Genomic DNA, 14,845 nt, shown 5'->3' with positions numbered 1-14,845 from the left:
GCATCTTAGACGTCTGTTGCTCCGTTGTTTTTCATCTCACTTTTCAGAACAAGGTTCCTGTTACCCAACAAAAATCTCTAGTGTGACAGGTTTATAAAAGTTTGGATAGTATTGCGCGTTATTGTCCCATCACAATACGCAAAGACAAGGTATTTAAAATGTTCCTTTTTAAAAATGAGCACTATACACATGACGTTATTCTTACTGCACCTGACGTTGCTTTTCATTCTGAGGAAGTTGGTGGGTGAACTCCAAGACGTTAGACAGCTTCAAAGAAAGCCTGATTACTGTTGGAACTTGCTTGTGGTCTTACCAGGGCATTGTCACTGTCTGACATTCCTCATAAACATTGGACCTCTGTCAGAGATCACCGGTAGACTTACTGTATTTTCTTGCATATAAACCGTATTTGTAACACAAAAGACAATGCCTGAATCTAACCTATGTGCAAAAGACTTGCTATACTCTTTTTCACCGTTAGATGTCTAAAAAAAAAAAGGTCAGTGTGAAGAAATGACTAGACAATCATAAAAAGGACACCCATTTACACTATGAATCACTCGCTTACCTTAAAGCAGGGGTGGGCAAACCACCTCTGGAGGGTCGCTGTGGGCAGTTTTTTGTTCCAACTGATCAGAAACAGACATGTTGACCAATAAGATTTCTGTAGAAAACAAGAAGCACCTGACTGAAATCCACTGATTGCACTTGTAGATCACCAGATTGGTGAAAAGGTTAGTGGAACTTAGTGGAATAGTTTGCCCACCCATTCCTTAAAGAGATGACTAATGAACTAAGAAAAATACAGATGCAGTAAAAGAAATAAACAAAAGCAGATGTTAGACATCTATATCAATATGTTTTTCTGACAAAATGGAGGCCATCGGTCCAAGCTTCTCATTATTATTTATTCAGGGATGTCATGAACTTAAACACCCGTCAGTTGTATTACTCAATAAAAAGTGGCCTAAAAAAATATTTGGACATAAATGAACAAATAAATAAGAGAAACTGCAAGAGAGACATCTAAAAAGATTTTTTTTTTTCACTACTAGACCCCCAACCCAGTGAGAGTTGGAAGGCTGACTTTGAATGAATAGACTTGACGTCCATCAGTGACAATGATACAAGCAGCTTGCAAACGGGTACGAGATGATAGAAAGTCCAATAAAACTATGGCCTTCTACTAGAAAGATGGAAGACACTCACTTTACAGTGTACTAATTCACCGACATAGAGTGCCCACTTGTTGATTGGGAGCTCTTCAAAATAAAAGTCGAACATGTGCACGTTTTAGGCATAGTCACACCATGGTGTTTTGCCTTGGTCGCACTCCAGCATGGTGTTGATGACAGTACAAGGAGCGCCATCTATAGTCAGTTCCTGGCGAGAATCCACATGGTAGTGCAGGTTGCTGAGGCCACCCTCTGGATCTAATTGGAACTGCGCCTAAAATATTTATATATTTTTTTCATTAGTTACAATACAGTAATACCTCAACATACGAGTGCCCCAACATACGAGCAATGGGAGATATGAGTAAAATTCCAGGCAAATAATTATGTTGGAGGCTGGGCTAATAGAGCCAACCCGGGAGAAGAAAGGTATTAAAATTGAAAACAAAATTAGAATTAAGTACAGTGTAAGGTTAGATTAATTGTATTTTTGAGTGTGTCTGCATTGCAATCCAAGTTCATTTAAATTTGTTTATGGTATGTCACAAGCCCGTTGCCATGCAAAAAGCACCCTCGCCCATCTCTCTGCCCCTATCTCTCTCCCCTCTGTGAAATCTGTCTAATTTTAGTACTATTAAACACATTTTAGTACTAAATGTAGGTTCAAATGGATTGTACAACGGCCTTCAACGGCAGCCCATAATGACTTAAAGATGAGCGCAAAACATTGCACCTTTACAGACCTCCTTTTGCTCCGCCAACCTCTTGGTGTCCCGCTTGCGCCAGCCCGAGTCGTGAAGGTGCAGGAAGGTTTTCCTGCCCGTGGTGATTCCGCTGGGCCGGAAGAGCTGCGGACAGGTCTCCGACGTTAGATTGCCTGAGAGGGTGGAGCTTTTTGGACGGCTAAAGGCGGACGGCGGCTCACCTGTAGGTTGGCTTTTTTCAGACGCCTATAGAACTCGTCGTCCTCGCGGCCCCACCCCCAGAAACGATTGGACATCCCGTTACACTGGAGAGACAGACAAAAGCACGTTTACATCCAACATTGCAACGGAACGACGTTACATAGCTTTTTTTTTTACCCTTTATAGGACATATCACTAGTTTTAGTCATTTAAAAAAAACGCATCATTATTATTGGACCGTAATAATTTGACATACGAGTGCCCCGACATACGAGGAATTTGAGATACGAGTCCAATTTCGAGCAAATATTGCCTCCGTACAAGTTGGCAAGTGGTCGTGCGTTATCCGATGGTGAGGACATTTGTGCGCGTCATTTTCAGAATATTGTGCAGGGAAGACAAAAGCAAACAACCCTTGATATGTTCTTTTTAAAAAGGAGGCGGGGCAAGAAGAGGCAAGCCGGACGAAGGTAAAAAAAAAATCAAAACTAAATTAGAAGTAAGTTTAGTGTAAAGTTAGATTCATCTTATTTTTGAATGTGTCTGTATCGTAATCCAAGTTCATTTTAAGTTCATTTAAAGTCGCTCTCTAGCGTCACTATCCAATTCTCGTGGGAATGTAGTACATCATAATAGCTATTCAATCCATTTAAAGAAGCAGCAAATAAGTGGTCTTACCTTTTGGTAATCTTTCTTGGTGAGTAGCAGAATCCCACCTGCGTATTTCTTATAATGGTAGATGGGGTGGAGGTCGGGGGAGGCTACATGGAAGGGCCCTTCGGCGGGGAAATTGTAGTCCAACGCATCGTTGAGGGGCAGAAGGTCTACGTCGTGCATGGCTATGTAGTCGGTGTCGTTGTCGCTTTCCAGGTAGCCCACGTTGATCAGCGACGCTCGGTTGAACCTTAGGCAAATCAAAAAGGTTGCCAACATTAACTCCTTCGTGGCCAATGACAGCGCGAAATGTCAAATTGATTTCAACTACAATCCAATTGCCACTTAGACTGTCATGGACAGCGATCATCCGAGCAGCATTCAGTCTAATTTAGTTCCAGCCAAATTGGATTGTTCCACTCTGGTGGACTCTTGATCGCTGGACAAGCTAGTGAGTAAAATCAGTGGATTTAAACAAATTTCCCTTCATTTTGGGGTGAAAAAAAATGTTTCAAAGTATTCAGTTTTTGGTATTTATGGTCGAAAATGGTTTACGTTTAGTCCATAGTGCAGAGCTGCCAACCTCCGTCGACCCAATTTCAGGGGTGGTCGGATGTTTGGTCGCCGCTCTTTTGGTCCCCGTTGGTCGCCGGTCTTTTGGTCGCCGTCCAAATGTACTTAAATATTAAAAACCTAACCCTAATGGCGACCAACGGGGACGAAAAGAGCGACGACCAACGGGGACCAAAAGAGCGGCGACCAAAAGACCAGGGACCAAACGTCCGGTCACGCATTTCAGGAGTACCCTTGTCTCATTTCCGGAGTGAATGCGATTCACGCCAAATCGATATAAAATAAAATAAAAAATAAGCGTAGGACAATTTACATCAAACTGTTCTTACCATGTTTTTACATGAATTGAAATATTGTGGTTTTGTAAATTATTAAAAAAATGGGCATCTGCTAACAGAAGAGATTTCAGGAAACTATAACCTAAAATAAAAAAAACAACCTGTTGTCAGCAAAAAATAAAAAAACGAGGTTGCACGAGTATAAGTTGCAGGGCCGGCCAAACTGTGAAAATAATAATTATAATATTTATAAGTAATTATAATCCAGAAAGTGTTTTTGTTTTGAACTCAATGTCATAAAATCTTTTTAACTGCTTTTAATGTTCGATCATCAGTTTATTATAGTATCCTTGTGTAAAAAAAAAAAAGCGGTTGTAAATGAAATGTATTATTAATCATTATAATAGAAAAATCATTCAAAAACTGGCATATATCTTTGTTTTTGTCCTATGAGTCTTTACCTGTGGTGGTCCATTTGGTTGATAATAAGGATCTGGTGCGCTATCTTCTTCTGGTTAAGAAAGGTGTGCATGAAGGGCACAAAAACAAGTAGCTCCTCAAAACGCTCGCGGAAGGGCACCACCAGTGCCAGTTTGTGGGGACCCCATGACGCGTCTTGCTTCCTTGCTTCGGGCCGACAAGGCGGAGCCGCCTGGTGAGGAAAGCGCCCGTCCCTCCGCAAGGAGGAAGATGTGGCCATGTCTGATGAACAGCTGAGCTGGAGCCACAGTACCAATACCAACAGCATCAATAGTAAAACTCCAAACAACTTGTACATTGAACACCGTCGCCATGCAAGCCTGCACCAACAAATAGCAGAAAAATGCATTGGTTAAGTAACCCAAAATGATCCAGAAAGTTCCATTGGGACACATTTTTCCACAACTTAAATTACAGAATCTTGTCAGATGGAAAAAAATAGAGGGTTATATTTTTAGTGTTTGTGTTGTACCAATTTCCTACACAATCATTTACTGAAAAAACAACAACATTAACTTCTTGGAAGAAAAAAACAACAACTAATATGTTGGCCACCAAAGACGACTAAGTGTCCATCTGAAAAAAAAATAATAATGCAGCCCGACCCGAGCCGGCCCACTGGTATTAGAGCCTGGCCCGAACTCGACCAATTAACTTTTAGATTTGCAGGACCGAACCCGAAGCAAACCCGAAATTTCATTTTTGTTTTTGTAAAGAGTCTAGACTCGGCGGCCCGGTGGCGTGAGTGGTTAGCGTGTGCATCAGCCGAACAGCTCTGGTGTCCTGGGTTCAAAAGCAGGTCACATCCACTTGTGTGGAGTTTGCATCTTTGCCACGGGCCTGTGTGGGTTTCCTCCTGGGACTGCGGTTTCCTCCCACATTCCAAAAACATGGATGGTAGGCTGATTGGACACCCTAAATTGCCCCCGGGTATGAATGTGAGTGTGCATGGTTGTCCGCCTCTGGCCCGGAGTCAGCTGGGATAGGCTCCAGCACCCCCCGCGACCCTAATGAGGATAAAGTGGTTCCGAAAATGAGATGAGATGAGACCCAGGAATCCCGGGTCGGGAGGAGTGTTGTGTTGTGTTGACTTGTGTTCTATGATGTACTTCAGAAAGGGCTATGTAAAAACCTGTTGTTAAAAAATGAATTTTTCATGATAAATTCAAGGTTTTCTATGTTAATTAATTCTTGAAACATATTGAGGAAGAAATAAAGGCCAATCATGAATTTTGCGACGCAAACACTAACAGAATCCTCCCTATCAATGACCTTTGGTCTCACCCGCTTCTCTGTTTTATCCAAAGTATTTATTTAATAACAAGTACAGTGGTACCTCGACATACGAGTACCCCGACATACGAGCAATTTGAGATACAAGTAAAATTTTGAGCAGATATCTTGAGATCCAAGACAAATTTTGACATACAGTGGTACTGAGATCGTATATCGAGCTTTTCGTATGTCGAGCTTTTCGTAGCTTGAGTGAACGTTTTCCCGTTGAAATGAATTAAAAACAAATGAATTCGTTCCAAACCTCTGAAAAAACGTTTTATTTCCTCTAATTCGCCATCTATTAACAAAGTAACACATAACTAATGATTTAATAGTAATAAAATGTGTTTAATATAACTAAAATTGCGCGGATTTCGCCGACGGAGAGAGACGCACAGAGGGAGAATACATTTGCAAATCAAGAATATCTCAAAAATCAACCATGAAGCTCGCTTATTCACTTGGTCATCGGGTAGATGTTAAGTGAGTCATTGATAAAAGAAACTCATTTCTCAGAATTTTTCTTCCACTTGCAACGTCTTGTCTTCCTGGTGGACGTTCATCATTTTAAAAAAATAATAAACATTAGAAATAATTATTTAATATCCACTTTACCTTTTCTCGTCCTTAAAGTAGAACACAGGTTTCCTGCGCGATGAAAACATGGTGATGTTTCTTAAAAGTTCAATTTTACCCAAAACAACGCTAAATGCCACATGAGTCTTTCATGGGCGCTTTCCCAACCCGTTATTTAACAAACTAGAATTCAACAAAAATCATGGCGGGATGTGATCCTTTTTTTGGCTTCTCTTCTTTTCATCCCTGGACACGTAGAGAGTAGCTTTAGTTAGCAAGGCTCAGCCCTCTTTACTTCGACACTGAAAACGCTTAGGGGGATACAGTCTTCTTCCGTGTCAGCAGCCTGCGAACGGTGACGAATTGAATACACTTCAACACTGAGCCGTCGTTGTTTTCATCTGTTTGGAATAAAATTAGGAAGCGAGAATCCAATTAAAAACCACGTTTGAAATTCGATTTTGACACAAGTTCTGAGTAGGTATGATATCTATATTTAAAAAAAATGCCTGATTCGCATTGTAAGCCAGTATGAATCGCGTCGTCACTTGTCGGCCATTTTGCGTCGGGGTGGTACGATGAATAAAAACATAGCAGGTGTGTACAAACTTTTTTTCTTCGAGGGCAGTTTTCCCAAGGAAACTCCCACTTTCATTTGTTAAATAAACGGTCAGGTTTTAAAATCTATTTTAAGAGTTAACTCATTGAGTGCTTCGCAAACAACCCCCCCCCCCCCCCCCACACACAGTTAAATGGCATTGGATGGCTAAACCACCAATGGCAGTTAGACGTGATGATTCAATCCGAGTTTTCCTAATTGAAATGGAATTTGATCAAGTCCATTTCAATTTAAAAAAAATGGCATAACACATGAATGATGTGTATAACTGTCGTTAGCATTGTATGAGTTAAGGGGTACAATCAATGAAATAATTCAAAGTTACAATCGTACCTCTACTAACGAAATTAATGGGGTCAGAAAGAATTTTGTGAAGTGAGAACGTTGTAAGTAGAGCAGTGCTTCATATGCAAATATTACTATTTCCATTCATTAAAAATGGCAATTCTTAGTCTGACAGACTGGTAAAACAAATTATTTGACTGATCCTGTTATCAAAAAGGCTTATGATTTAAATTTTCTTTTCAGTTTTTTCCCCTCAAATTCATACTAATTTAAAGTAGTATCTTATGGGATAACCATAGGCAACTAAAATAGCTTAGTATTTTGGATAGTATTAGTGCTTCAATAGAGTTTCATAAAACGAATGAATAGAATAGTTCAACCGAATCAGTTGCAAAAATGGTTTAAATTAACTTTTATTTCAACATCATTTAATTCATTAGGAAAAGAAAAGCATTAAAAGAGTAACATTTAAAGAATAAAGACCACTGTCAAATTGAGCAAATTGGGCAAAATCGTAACAGCGAGTGCAGTATTGAAAAGTATTATCTTCTCAAAAGCCTTCTTTGAAAACGAGAACTTTATCAGTACTTTCTAAAATCAAAGTTGACACAGGAACGACAACAGTAAATAGGAAATTTGACCGCCAGCAAAGATTCTTGAAATGTAAGAAGACATTAAAATCTGTGAAAAAGACAACACCGGACTCAGTAACTCGTTCTTTAGGGTGCTAAAAACTTTGAGCCACATCCCGCTCTTTTTTTTTTTTCGGATCTCCACCGATAAAAGGTGACTCTGCCCAACGTCGGGTCGCTCCACCATAGTCTCCGTCCTCATAGAAATCCTTAATCTCAAAAAGGGCTGGAGTAACTTGCGCACGAGGCGTTTAGACGAGCTTCTTGGCCTCGAAGAAGCCCTTGAGGTGTCTCATCTGCCAGATGCCAATGGCTACCAGGATGAGGGTCTGAACAATGGACCACCAGAGGACACGTTGGTTGGTGCTCTCGCTTGTTTGACGGAAGCGCTCCTCTCGGAACTGCAAAACGAGACGCAACGACGCAACGTTCTTAGACAGGATTGCCAGAAGGATGGAAAAGTATTGATACAGAAATGATGTAATCGTAATGACATTTGATTACCCATGTGTATATATAGTTGTTCACTCATTGGACGCCATTGTCATATTTTCCTATTTAATTTCATTATACATTGGCCTGCAACGAAGTAGAAGCTTGGCCTTGCAATTAAAGAACGCATTGTTTGCTTTTAGTTAGGCATACATTAGTGTCAAAATAATGTGAAATGATATAATAATGTGTTAATAATTTAACACAAGTCACACCCAAACTATGAAAAAAACTGCGATTTATAATCCGAAAAATACGGTAATGCTTTACTTACTGATAAAAGGAATTTCCCCATATCATGCAAATGTTCTGAAAATGTTACAAAAATCTAAAACGTGTTAACTTGGGTTACAACGGAATAAATTAATACAACTTTTATTTTTAAATGGCCAGGTGAGAGGTAATTTTTTTTTTTGAGGTTTGGAACGAATTAATTTGTTTTTAGTTCATTTCTATGGGAAACGTTCGTTTGAGTTATGAGAAAATCGACATACGAGCTCAGTCCCGGAACGCATTAATCTCGTATCTCAAGGCACCACCACTGTAATGAGTAAATCAAAGAGGTCTCACACTGACCCTTTGGTAGTTCTGCTCCTTCTGGATCTGATCCACCTGCTCCACCAGCTGCCTGACTCGTAGCTGGAGCTCCGACAGTTTATCTTTGGCGGCAATCTCGGCGTAGTTGTTGGCGTGCTCGCCTACCTGGATGTCGAGGTGAACTCTCTGGAGGCAAAGAAAATATTATTCAACACCGGTCAAATCCGGTGACATGCGTCCTTACCAGCATGCCTCCAGCAAAGAGAGAGAACTTGGACGAGTTGGAGTGCAAGCAGATCTGATGCTCTCCCGGCGTGTGAGATGTGAAGGTGAACCTTCCCTCGGAGCCATACTGGCGAGACAGGATAACCTGAGGGCACCCCAAACATGCTGTTGTCACGATACTAAAATTTTCAACTCAATATCAATACTTAAAGTGCATACAAAATAAATACCATGTTTGATATTGCATGAATGAAAAAAAACAACAGGTATTTTTTGTTAATAATACAATGCGTGTCTATAGACACATTGTACAGCAATAGTTATCTAGACTATTAGATTATATAAAATATCCCTGAGGAATTCAAAACCAAATTGGTGACCTGTTGTAGTATTTATACTTTAGCCCTGCAAGTCACCTGATTTTCAGTCCTGATCTGATATATCGCAAGTGTATGGTATCAAAACTGTGCTGTGATCGACACTCCCCTTTTTGGTGAGTGAAGGAGAGGACCCACCTTCTCGTCGGGGTCCTTGACCTCCACGAACATGCCCAGACCCTGAGTGGCAGGCAGATACTCTTGCTTGCTTTTGTCATAAAGCTGAGTCATGTATTTTCCTGCAAAAAAAAAAACACGTCACAAAACAGCATTTATTACTGCAGATTTTACTCTGTAACTGCATGATTGTTTTCATGTCATTCATGTTCACAAATATCTCAGTCATTACCAAGATCATCATTGTGTTTGCACCAAGGGCCAACTATATTGCACATAATTTATCTTGGGATTTTCTTTTTTTGTGGTGGTGCAATCAATTCTCTGCATGCGACTTGGGATGACAGTATTTTTTTCTTCATATTAAGTCAAATGGCCGCAATTTCATGACTAATTTCTTGTAAGGAATAGGTATTTCAAAATCAATTATTTTGTATTCTTCTATGATTTTCAAAATAAATTTTAAAATACATACATACATTTATAAAATAATAATGGGAATACAAGTGGCCTTATTTTGTAAATAAAAAAAATAGAAACAATGATGGAGTATTGTTCAAAGTTAACTTAGTTTAACGCAACCTAATAAATCACAATGGGCATATGTTCACTTAAATCGTTAAAATGTTTGTTTGTATAACGTCGACTTTGAAAGCCGAATGTCCTGCAACTTCGATTATTTTAATTTCAAAAGTTAGCGAGCTATTAATTAGCATTAGGGGGCGGCGCTCACCGGTGATCATTGTGTCATCTGGGATTTCTTCAATGAAACATTTCTTTTCCGTTTCTCCAATGTGGAAGTATAAAGCAGGGACGAGGCCGTAAAAAACGTGAAAAAGTAAAAACGTCAAGAGAGCCGAACACATCCTGACGGCAGCCATCTTTGCCTGTCAGGGAGAACTGCACCGTCTGCTTGCGCATGCGCACGGGGGGCTGCGCCACGTCAACCGAGCCGGTCAGTGTCCTGTCCAATCAGCGCTTTTCTTTATAGGTATTTTTATTTCTAGTAACAATTTCAGGTTAATACTGGGGGAAAAACACAACTGGGTGAAAAGCTAGAAAAATCGTGACGCTAAAACTTTCGCCTTTTATAAAAAAGGCATGGAGCACCTTTTATATTGCTGGAACGCCAAAAAACGGAATCCAACGAATAAGCGTCACTTCCGCTAAGGCTAAGCCGTTTCCATGGTAGCCAAACATGGCGTCTGGTAAGTAACATGCTCTCTTAATAAATAGCAATTGGAATCGAGCGCTATTAACAACAAGCTTTTACTTCTATGAACGTGTTTTAATTGCATATGTTTGTTTAATGCGTTCATTATTTTAACTCGTTCACAGCGATTGACGGAACGAGACCAAAAATTAGTTGTTTCTCCATTGACACCGCTGGAACATTGGAATTTTACTACTTAAAACACTCAAACCTATTACAAACACCACCTACAATCGTACATATTTACATATATATGTTCATTACCATGAATATAAATATGTTCAATTATATGTGCTGTCCCGTATTAAATTAATCAAACTCAAATTTTCGATCTCGACGATGTGAATGTTATTTTATATATTGACATTGGATGCCAATGCATGCTTATTAAGTGGTTTGGCCGCGATTGTTTGATTAAGCCCTCTAAGTCAAGTTTTACACACTCCCCTTTTGGGATGGCTCTTATTTTTTTTAATTTTAGCTGAAAACGATGATCCATAGGCTCATCTTTCACGTCCTGCAACAGAAAAGACATTCGTTTAAAAAATGGATTTTTTATCGAATAAAATATGGGTACGCATCTTTTTGGGTCACCCTGTATAAAAGTTACTCTACCTAAATATTTGTTGCCACGTATGCAATTGACTGCCATGTCATCATTTGTTTCCAGGCAAGCAGCCAATCGTATCCTTCTGCTGTGGTTTAATTGCATGTGTTCTTGACCTTCACGTGTGAAACCTTGACACACTGGTCAGCTGTCGTCGACCACCTTGCAGATGCTGCTGTTCTTCAACTGCTGGTACTTTGGCGCCTTCTTCCTGGCGGACGTCCTCATGTTCATCTACAAAGGTGGTTTGGCGCCAAACGCGCGCTGTATGATATGACGATTTTTAGTGTCTGAACGACAAATTTTTCTAGTGATATTTTACATGTCTTTTGCCCTGAAGGAATTTGCAGTCCATATTTTAGTCGCCTGATGAGGCCAATTTGCACGGACTTGCTACATGGATAAGATTTTCAGTGATTTCTAGCACATTTTTGTCGCGATCACTACTGTGATAAAAAAAGGCCCATATCGTGATGAGGTTTCTTTCCATATCACACACCATTAGAGCAAACGTCAGGCGCTATGATTGCCAAAATGTTGTCTTTCTTGCCAGGCGTTTTGCTGCCCTACCCGACGAATAATCTGATTTTGGACGTGGCCCTGCTGCTTCTCTTCCTCGGTTTGGAAAGTCTCCGTCTCTTTTATGGTGGGTGCTCTTCTCATTCACTCATTCAGTTCCATTGACAGTGATAGACATCAAATCCATTTCAATTGCAATGGCAGGCATTGAGTGATCATCTTTCACTGCCAAGTATGTCCAATTCAATTTGACTGGGAGGGGCATCCCGTTTGTGGATAAAACATGAACCATTTTTGATACTCGAGAGAACCATGACATTGTGTATATAAACTTTTGACCACAACTGTATATTTTAATCCTTAAAACAGTGAATATTAATAAAAATTTAAAAAAAAACTTGATGATACATAAAACTAAATATTGAATGACTAAACTATAAACCGATTCTCCGCCTAAATACAAATATAATCAACAATTAAGAGAATTGTTTGACAGTCTTGTTTTTTTTTTTTTTTTTTGGTAATGACACAAATGCCTAAACCTCAGCTTCCGAAGCCAGTTTAAATGTGTACTAGTAAACACGGTCAATTTAACAACATTGGCCGAGACTGGACATTTCCTGCTTTCTTCAAAGCCTGACTTGATCTCCATTTTGCCAGGGTGGAAGGGCAACCTTTGCGAGCATGCAGTGACCACCACGCTGTCGCTGCTCCTGCTCCTCCCGTGCGTCACGCTATGCGTCTACTTCTTGTTGCTGCAAACCTTCGTGTTGCGTCTGGAGTTCCTGCTGTGCTGTCTTCTACTTTGCATCTACGGTCTTGAGTTCCTGCTAAGCATGTTGGCATTGTCTGCCTTCGCTAGGTTAGCTCTGCCCACCCAAGACATCGCCATCTCACGTTCTGCTTTGAAAAGTTACCTCCTTTTTCTTCCCGCAGGTCCAAAGTTTACTGAAGAGCACCAAGTGGAAAAGATGTCTCGTTTGGCTTATTTGTCAGCTGCCATTGATGGTAATGTATTTTCACGACTATTCGGCGCATTGTATTTTTAGCCGCAGTGTCAATAACGAGTGCTATTTCTGTATTTTACACACACAAAGGACGCACCATTCTTTTAGACACAGCCAGGAATGGCATATTTATATATCATATATGGATGAATATCGAACTGCAATAGTGCTGGCTACGAAAGCAGGCCCAGATGCTATTTCTGGTCCGAAGTGACTGCTGGGATATATAGTAATTTTGTTAATACACCCAGAATGACGGCAAAAAAATATGTTTTGACAAAAAAAAAACGAAATCCCAGCAGTCACTGTACAGTACTTTTTCTACAGAAAAATAGTCGAGGGGCTGCTTGCCTTAGTTGTCCTATCGACTGATTTATTTTATTTTATCGTGATAACAATTTTAGTATTGGTCCATATATAAAGTGCACTGGATTATAAGGTGCCCTGTCTATATTGGAGAAAATTTAAGACTTTTATGCGTGCCTCATAGTCGTGAAAATAAGGTACATTTTAAAAAAATCTGGAATGATTCATTTTTGGTCCGGATTGGTAATGAATGGGATCCGTTCAATAACTGCCTAATGACAGTGAATGGATTAATACAATCTTGTTTTGCATATTATAACTTTTGCCACATGTCCTACATTGACATTTCTACTTTTATTAAATAAAAAAAAAACTTCATGTATTATTTAATTTTGTCTCGCTTCCGGTAGTTCTTTCTCACGCTCGAAAGTCAGTTTTATTTAGTACGAAGAAATTTGGTGGGATAATCTATCATGAGATGGACAAAAAGTCTCAAGGAACCACAAATTATTTCCACCAGAGTCAATCATCTTGCTTTAAAGGAGCCATTTAGGAGCCACGGTCGGTGTTAGTGTTCCTTTCCTGGGTGTGACATGACAACAAACAGCAGGGGGCGAGAAAACACTTGGCTACGCTCAAAGAAAGCATTTCAGAAGCCATCTTGAATAATGCAGTAACTTTTTACATTTCGGGAGACTTTGAGAGATTCCTCCCATGGTCATCAATTTCTTTTTATTTTTTATTTATGTTTATTTTTTTTTTTTTTGCACGATGTTCTGGATTGTTTTAAATGTTCCAAATAGCGCTCCATCACCTCGGCAACGCCATAGAACGAGACAATGGACGCAGCCAGTCTTATCTCGACACGCTTGGAAAATGGCATCCTCAAATTCCTTCAATCCCACAGCTGTTGTCTCGGGTTCCAACATGTTCCTGAAATGTAAATAATGGAAAAATATTTCATAAACCAGGCAACCAACTACAAAGATGAACGAACCCTACTGTAAGTGAGCCATGAAGGAAACCAAACATGGTCATCATTTTCATTCATTTTCTGAACCGCTTATCCTCACAAGGTTTTCTGGAGTCTCTCCCAGGCAACCACAAGCACCAGAATCAGTGGCCAGTCAAGGGTCACAAGGAATCGAACAACGATTCATGCTCGGGCAATTTAGAGTCTCCAACTGGTCTACTCTGCACTCTATTGGGATGAGGAAGAAAACTTAGAGAAAAGCCATGCAAGCCCCAAGAGAACATGCAAACTCCACACCGTGAGGACCCACCTGGGATCAAACCCAGAACTGCTAAGCGTTCAGTCTTGGTCAAAAATCTTGGCAGTGACAGAAATCTGCTTTAAGCAAGTCTTGGTCTGAATTTGCTAGTTGTCTTGAACTCTTGGGTGGGTCTTGGCCCTGGTGTTGTTTTTTGTGTTTGGTTTGACTTGTAAAAGTCAATTTTGACGGATCTCTGGATTTGACTTGTGGTCTGGAAACCTAAAGTCTTAATCTTGTCATAGGCTCAATCAGTCGAGACTTATGTTGATGCGGTTTTGGTCTTGTTTCAGATTTTGTTTCGGTCTAGTTCTGTTTTCGCCTTGACTTAGTCGTCTCCTATTTCTGGCTTTGGGCAGGTGTTACTTTTGATTCTGATCATGTTTTACTCCTGGTCTTGGTCTTCTTTTTTTGGTCTTGGTTCAACTCTCGTATTTGTCCTAATTCTAAAAAAATACTCTTGATTTTAATTGCCTTTTTAGGCCTGCTCTTAGTTTTCATTTGGTCTTAGTCCAAATCTTGTTTTTGTGTCGATTATAAAAATTACACTTGATTTTGATTGTGTTTCAGTCCTGGTCTTGTTGTTGTTTTGGTTTTGGTCAAAGTCTTGTTTGTTGTTGTTGTCAGTAATTTCTAGATTTTGGGCAAGTCTTGCTCAAATCTCACGTACGAGACTAGCATATTGGCACAGGAGCTATGATGTGATTGGTCCCAAGTTTTTT

General features: G+C 39.9%; 3 protein-coding genes across 3 annotated transcripts; 1 reads left to right on the top strand and 2 right to left on the bottom strand.

Annotated features, from left to right (window-relative positions):
- Positions 1-887: 887 nt before the first annotated feature.
- b4galt7 (xylosylprotein beta 1,4-galactosyltransferase, polypeptide 7 (galactosyltransferase I)) lies at positions 888-6,475 on the bottom strand. The gene is made up of 6 exons (XM_077732824.1): positions 5,956-6,475; positions 4,047-4,385; positions 2,759-2,984; positions 2,101-2,184; positions 1,919-2,023; positions 888-1,449 (listed from the first exon to the last, which is right to left on the bottom strand). The coding sequence occupies exons 1-6, from the start codon at positions 6,003-6,005 to the stop codon at positions 1,294-1,296; spliced, it is 960 nt and encodes a 319-aa protein (XP_077588950.1). The 5' UTR covers positions 6,006-6,475; the 3' UTR covers positions 888-1,293.
- A 742-nt stretch (positions 6,476-7,217) lies between these two features.
- Positions 7,218-10,162, bottom strand: LOC144207637 (transmembrane emp24 domain-containing protein 9-like). Its single transcript, XM_077733251.1, has 5 exons — positions 9,934-10,162; positions 9,222-9,322; positions 8,726-8,851; positions 8,521-8,667; positions 7,218-7,853 (listed from the first exon to the last, which is right to left on the bottom strand). Exons 1-5 carry the CDS (start codon positions 10,079-10,081, stop codon positions 7,704-7,706), a joined length of 672 nt encoding a protein of 223 aa, XP_077589377.1. The 5' UTR covers positions 10,082-10,162; the 3' UTR covers positions 7,218-7,703.
- Positions 10,163-10,315: 153 nt separating this feature from the next.
- On the top strand, positions 10,316-13,242 carry tmem216 (transmembrane protein 216). The gene is made up of 6 exons (XM_077733252.1): positions 10,316-10,408; positions 11,084-11,097; positions 11,169-11,262; positions 11,574-11,666; positions 12,200-12,401; positions 12,476-13,242. The coding sequence occupies exons 1-6, from the start codon at positions 10,399-10,401 to the stop codon at positions 12,489-12,491; spliced, it is 429 nt and encodes a 142-aa protein (XP_077589378.1). The 5' UTR covers positions 10,316-10,398; the 3' UTR covers positions 12,492-13,242.
- The last annotated feature ends 1,603 nt before the right edge of the window (positions 13,243-14,845 follow it).

The sequence above is a fragment of the Stigmatopora nigra genome, chromosome 14 (genome assembly GCF_051989575.1).
Source record: "Stigmatopora nigra isolate UIUO_SnigA chromosome 14, RoL_Snig_1.1, whole genome shotgun sequence".
NCBI classification, from domain to species: domain Eukaryota; kingdom Metazoa; phylum Chordata; class Actinopteri; order Syngnathiformes; family Syngnathidae; genus Stigmatopora; species Stigmatopora nigra.
This window is presented reverse-complemented; position numbering and strand designations above follow the sequence as displayed.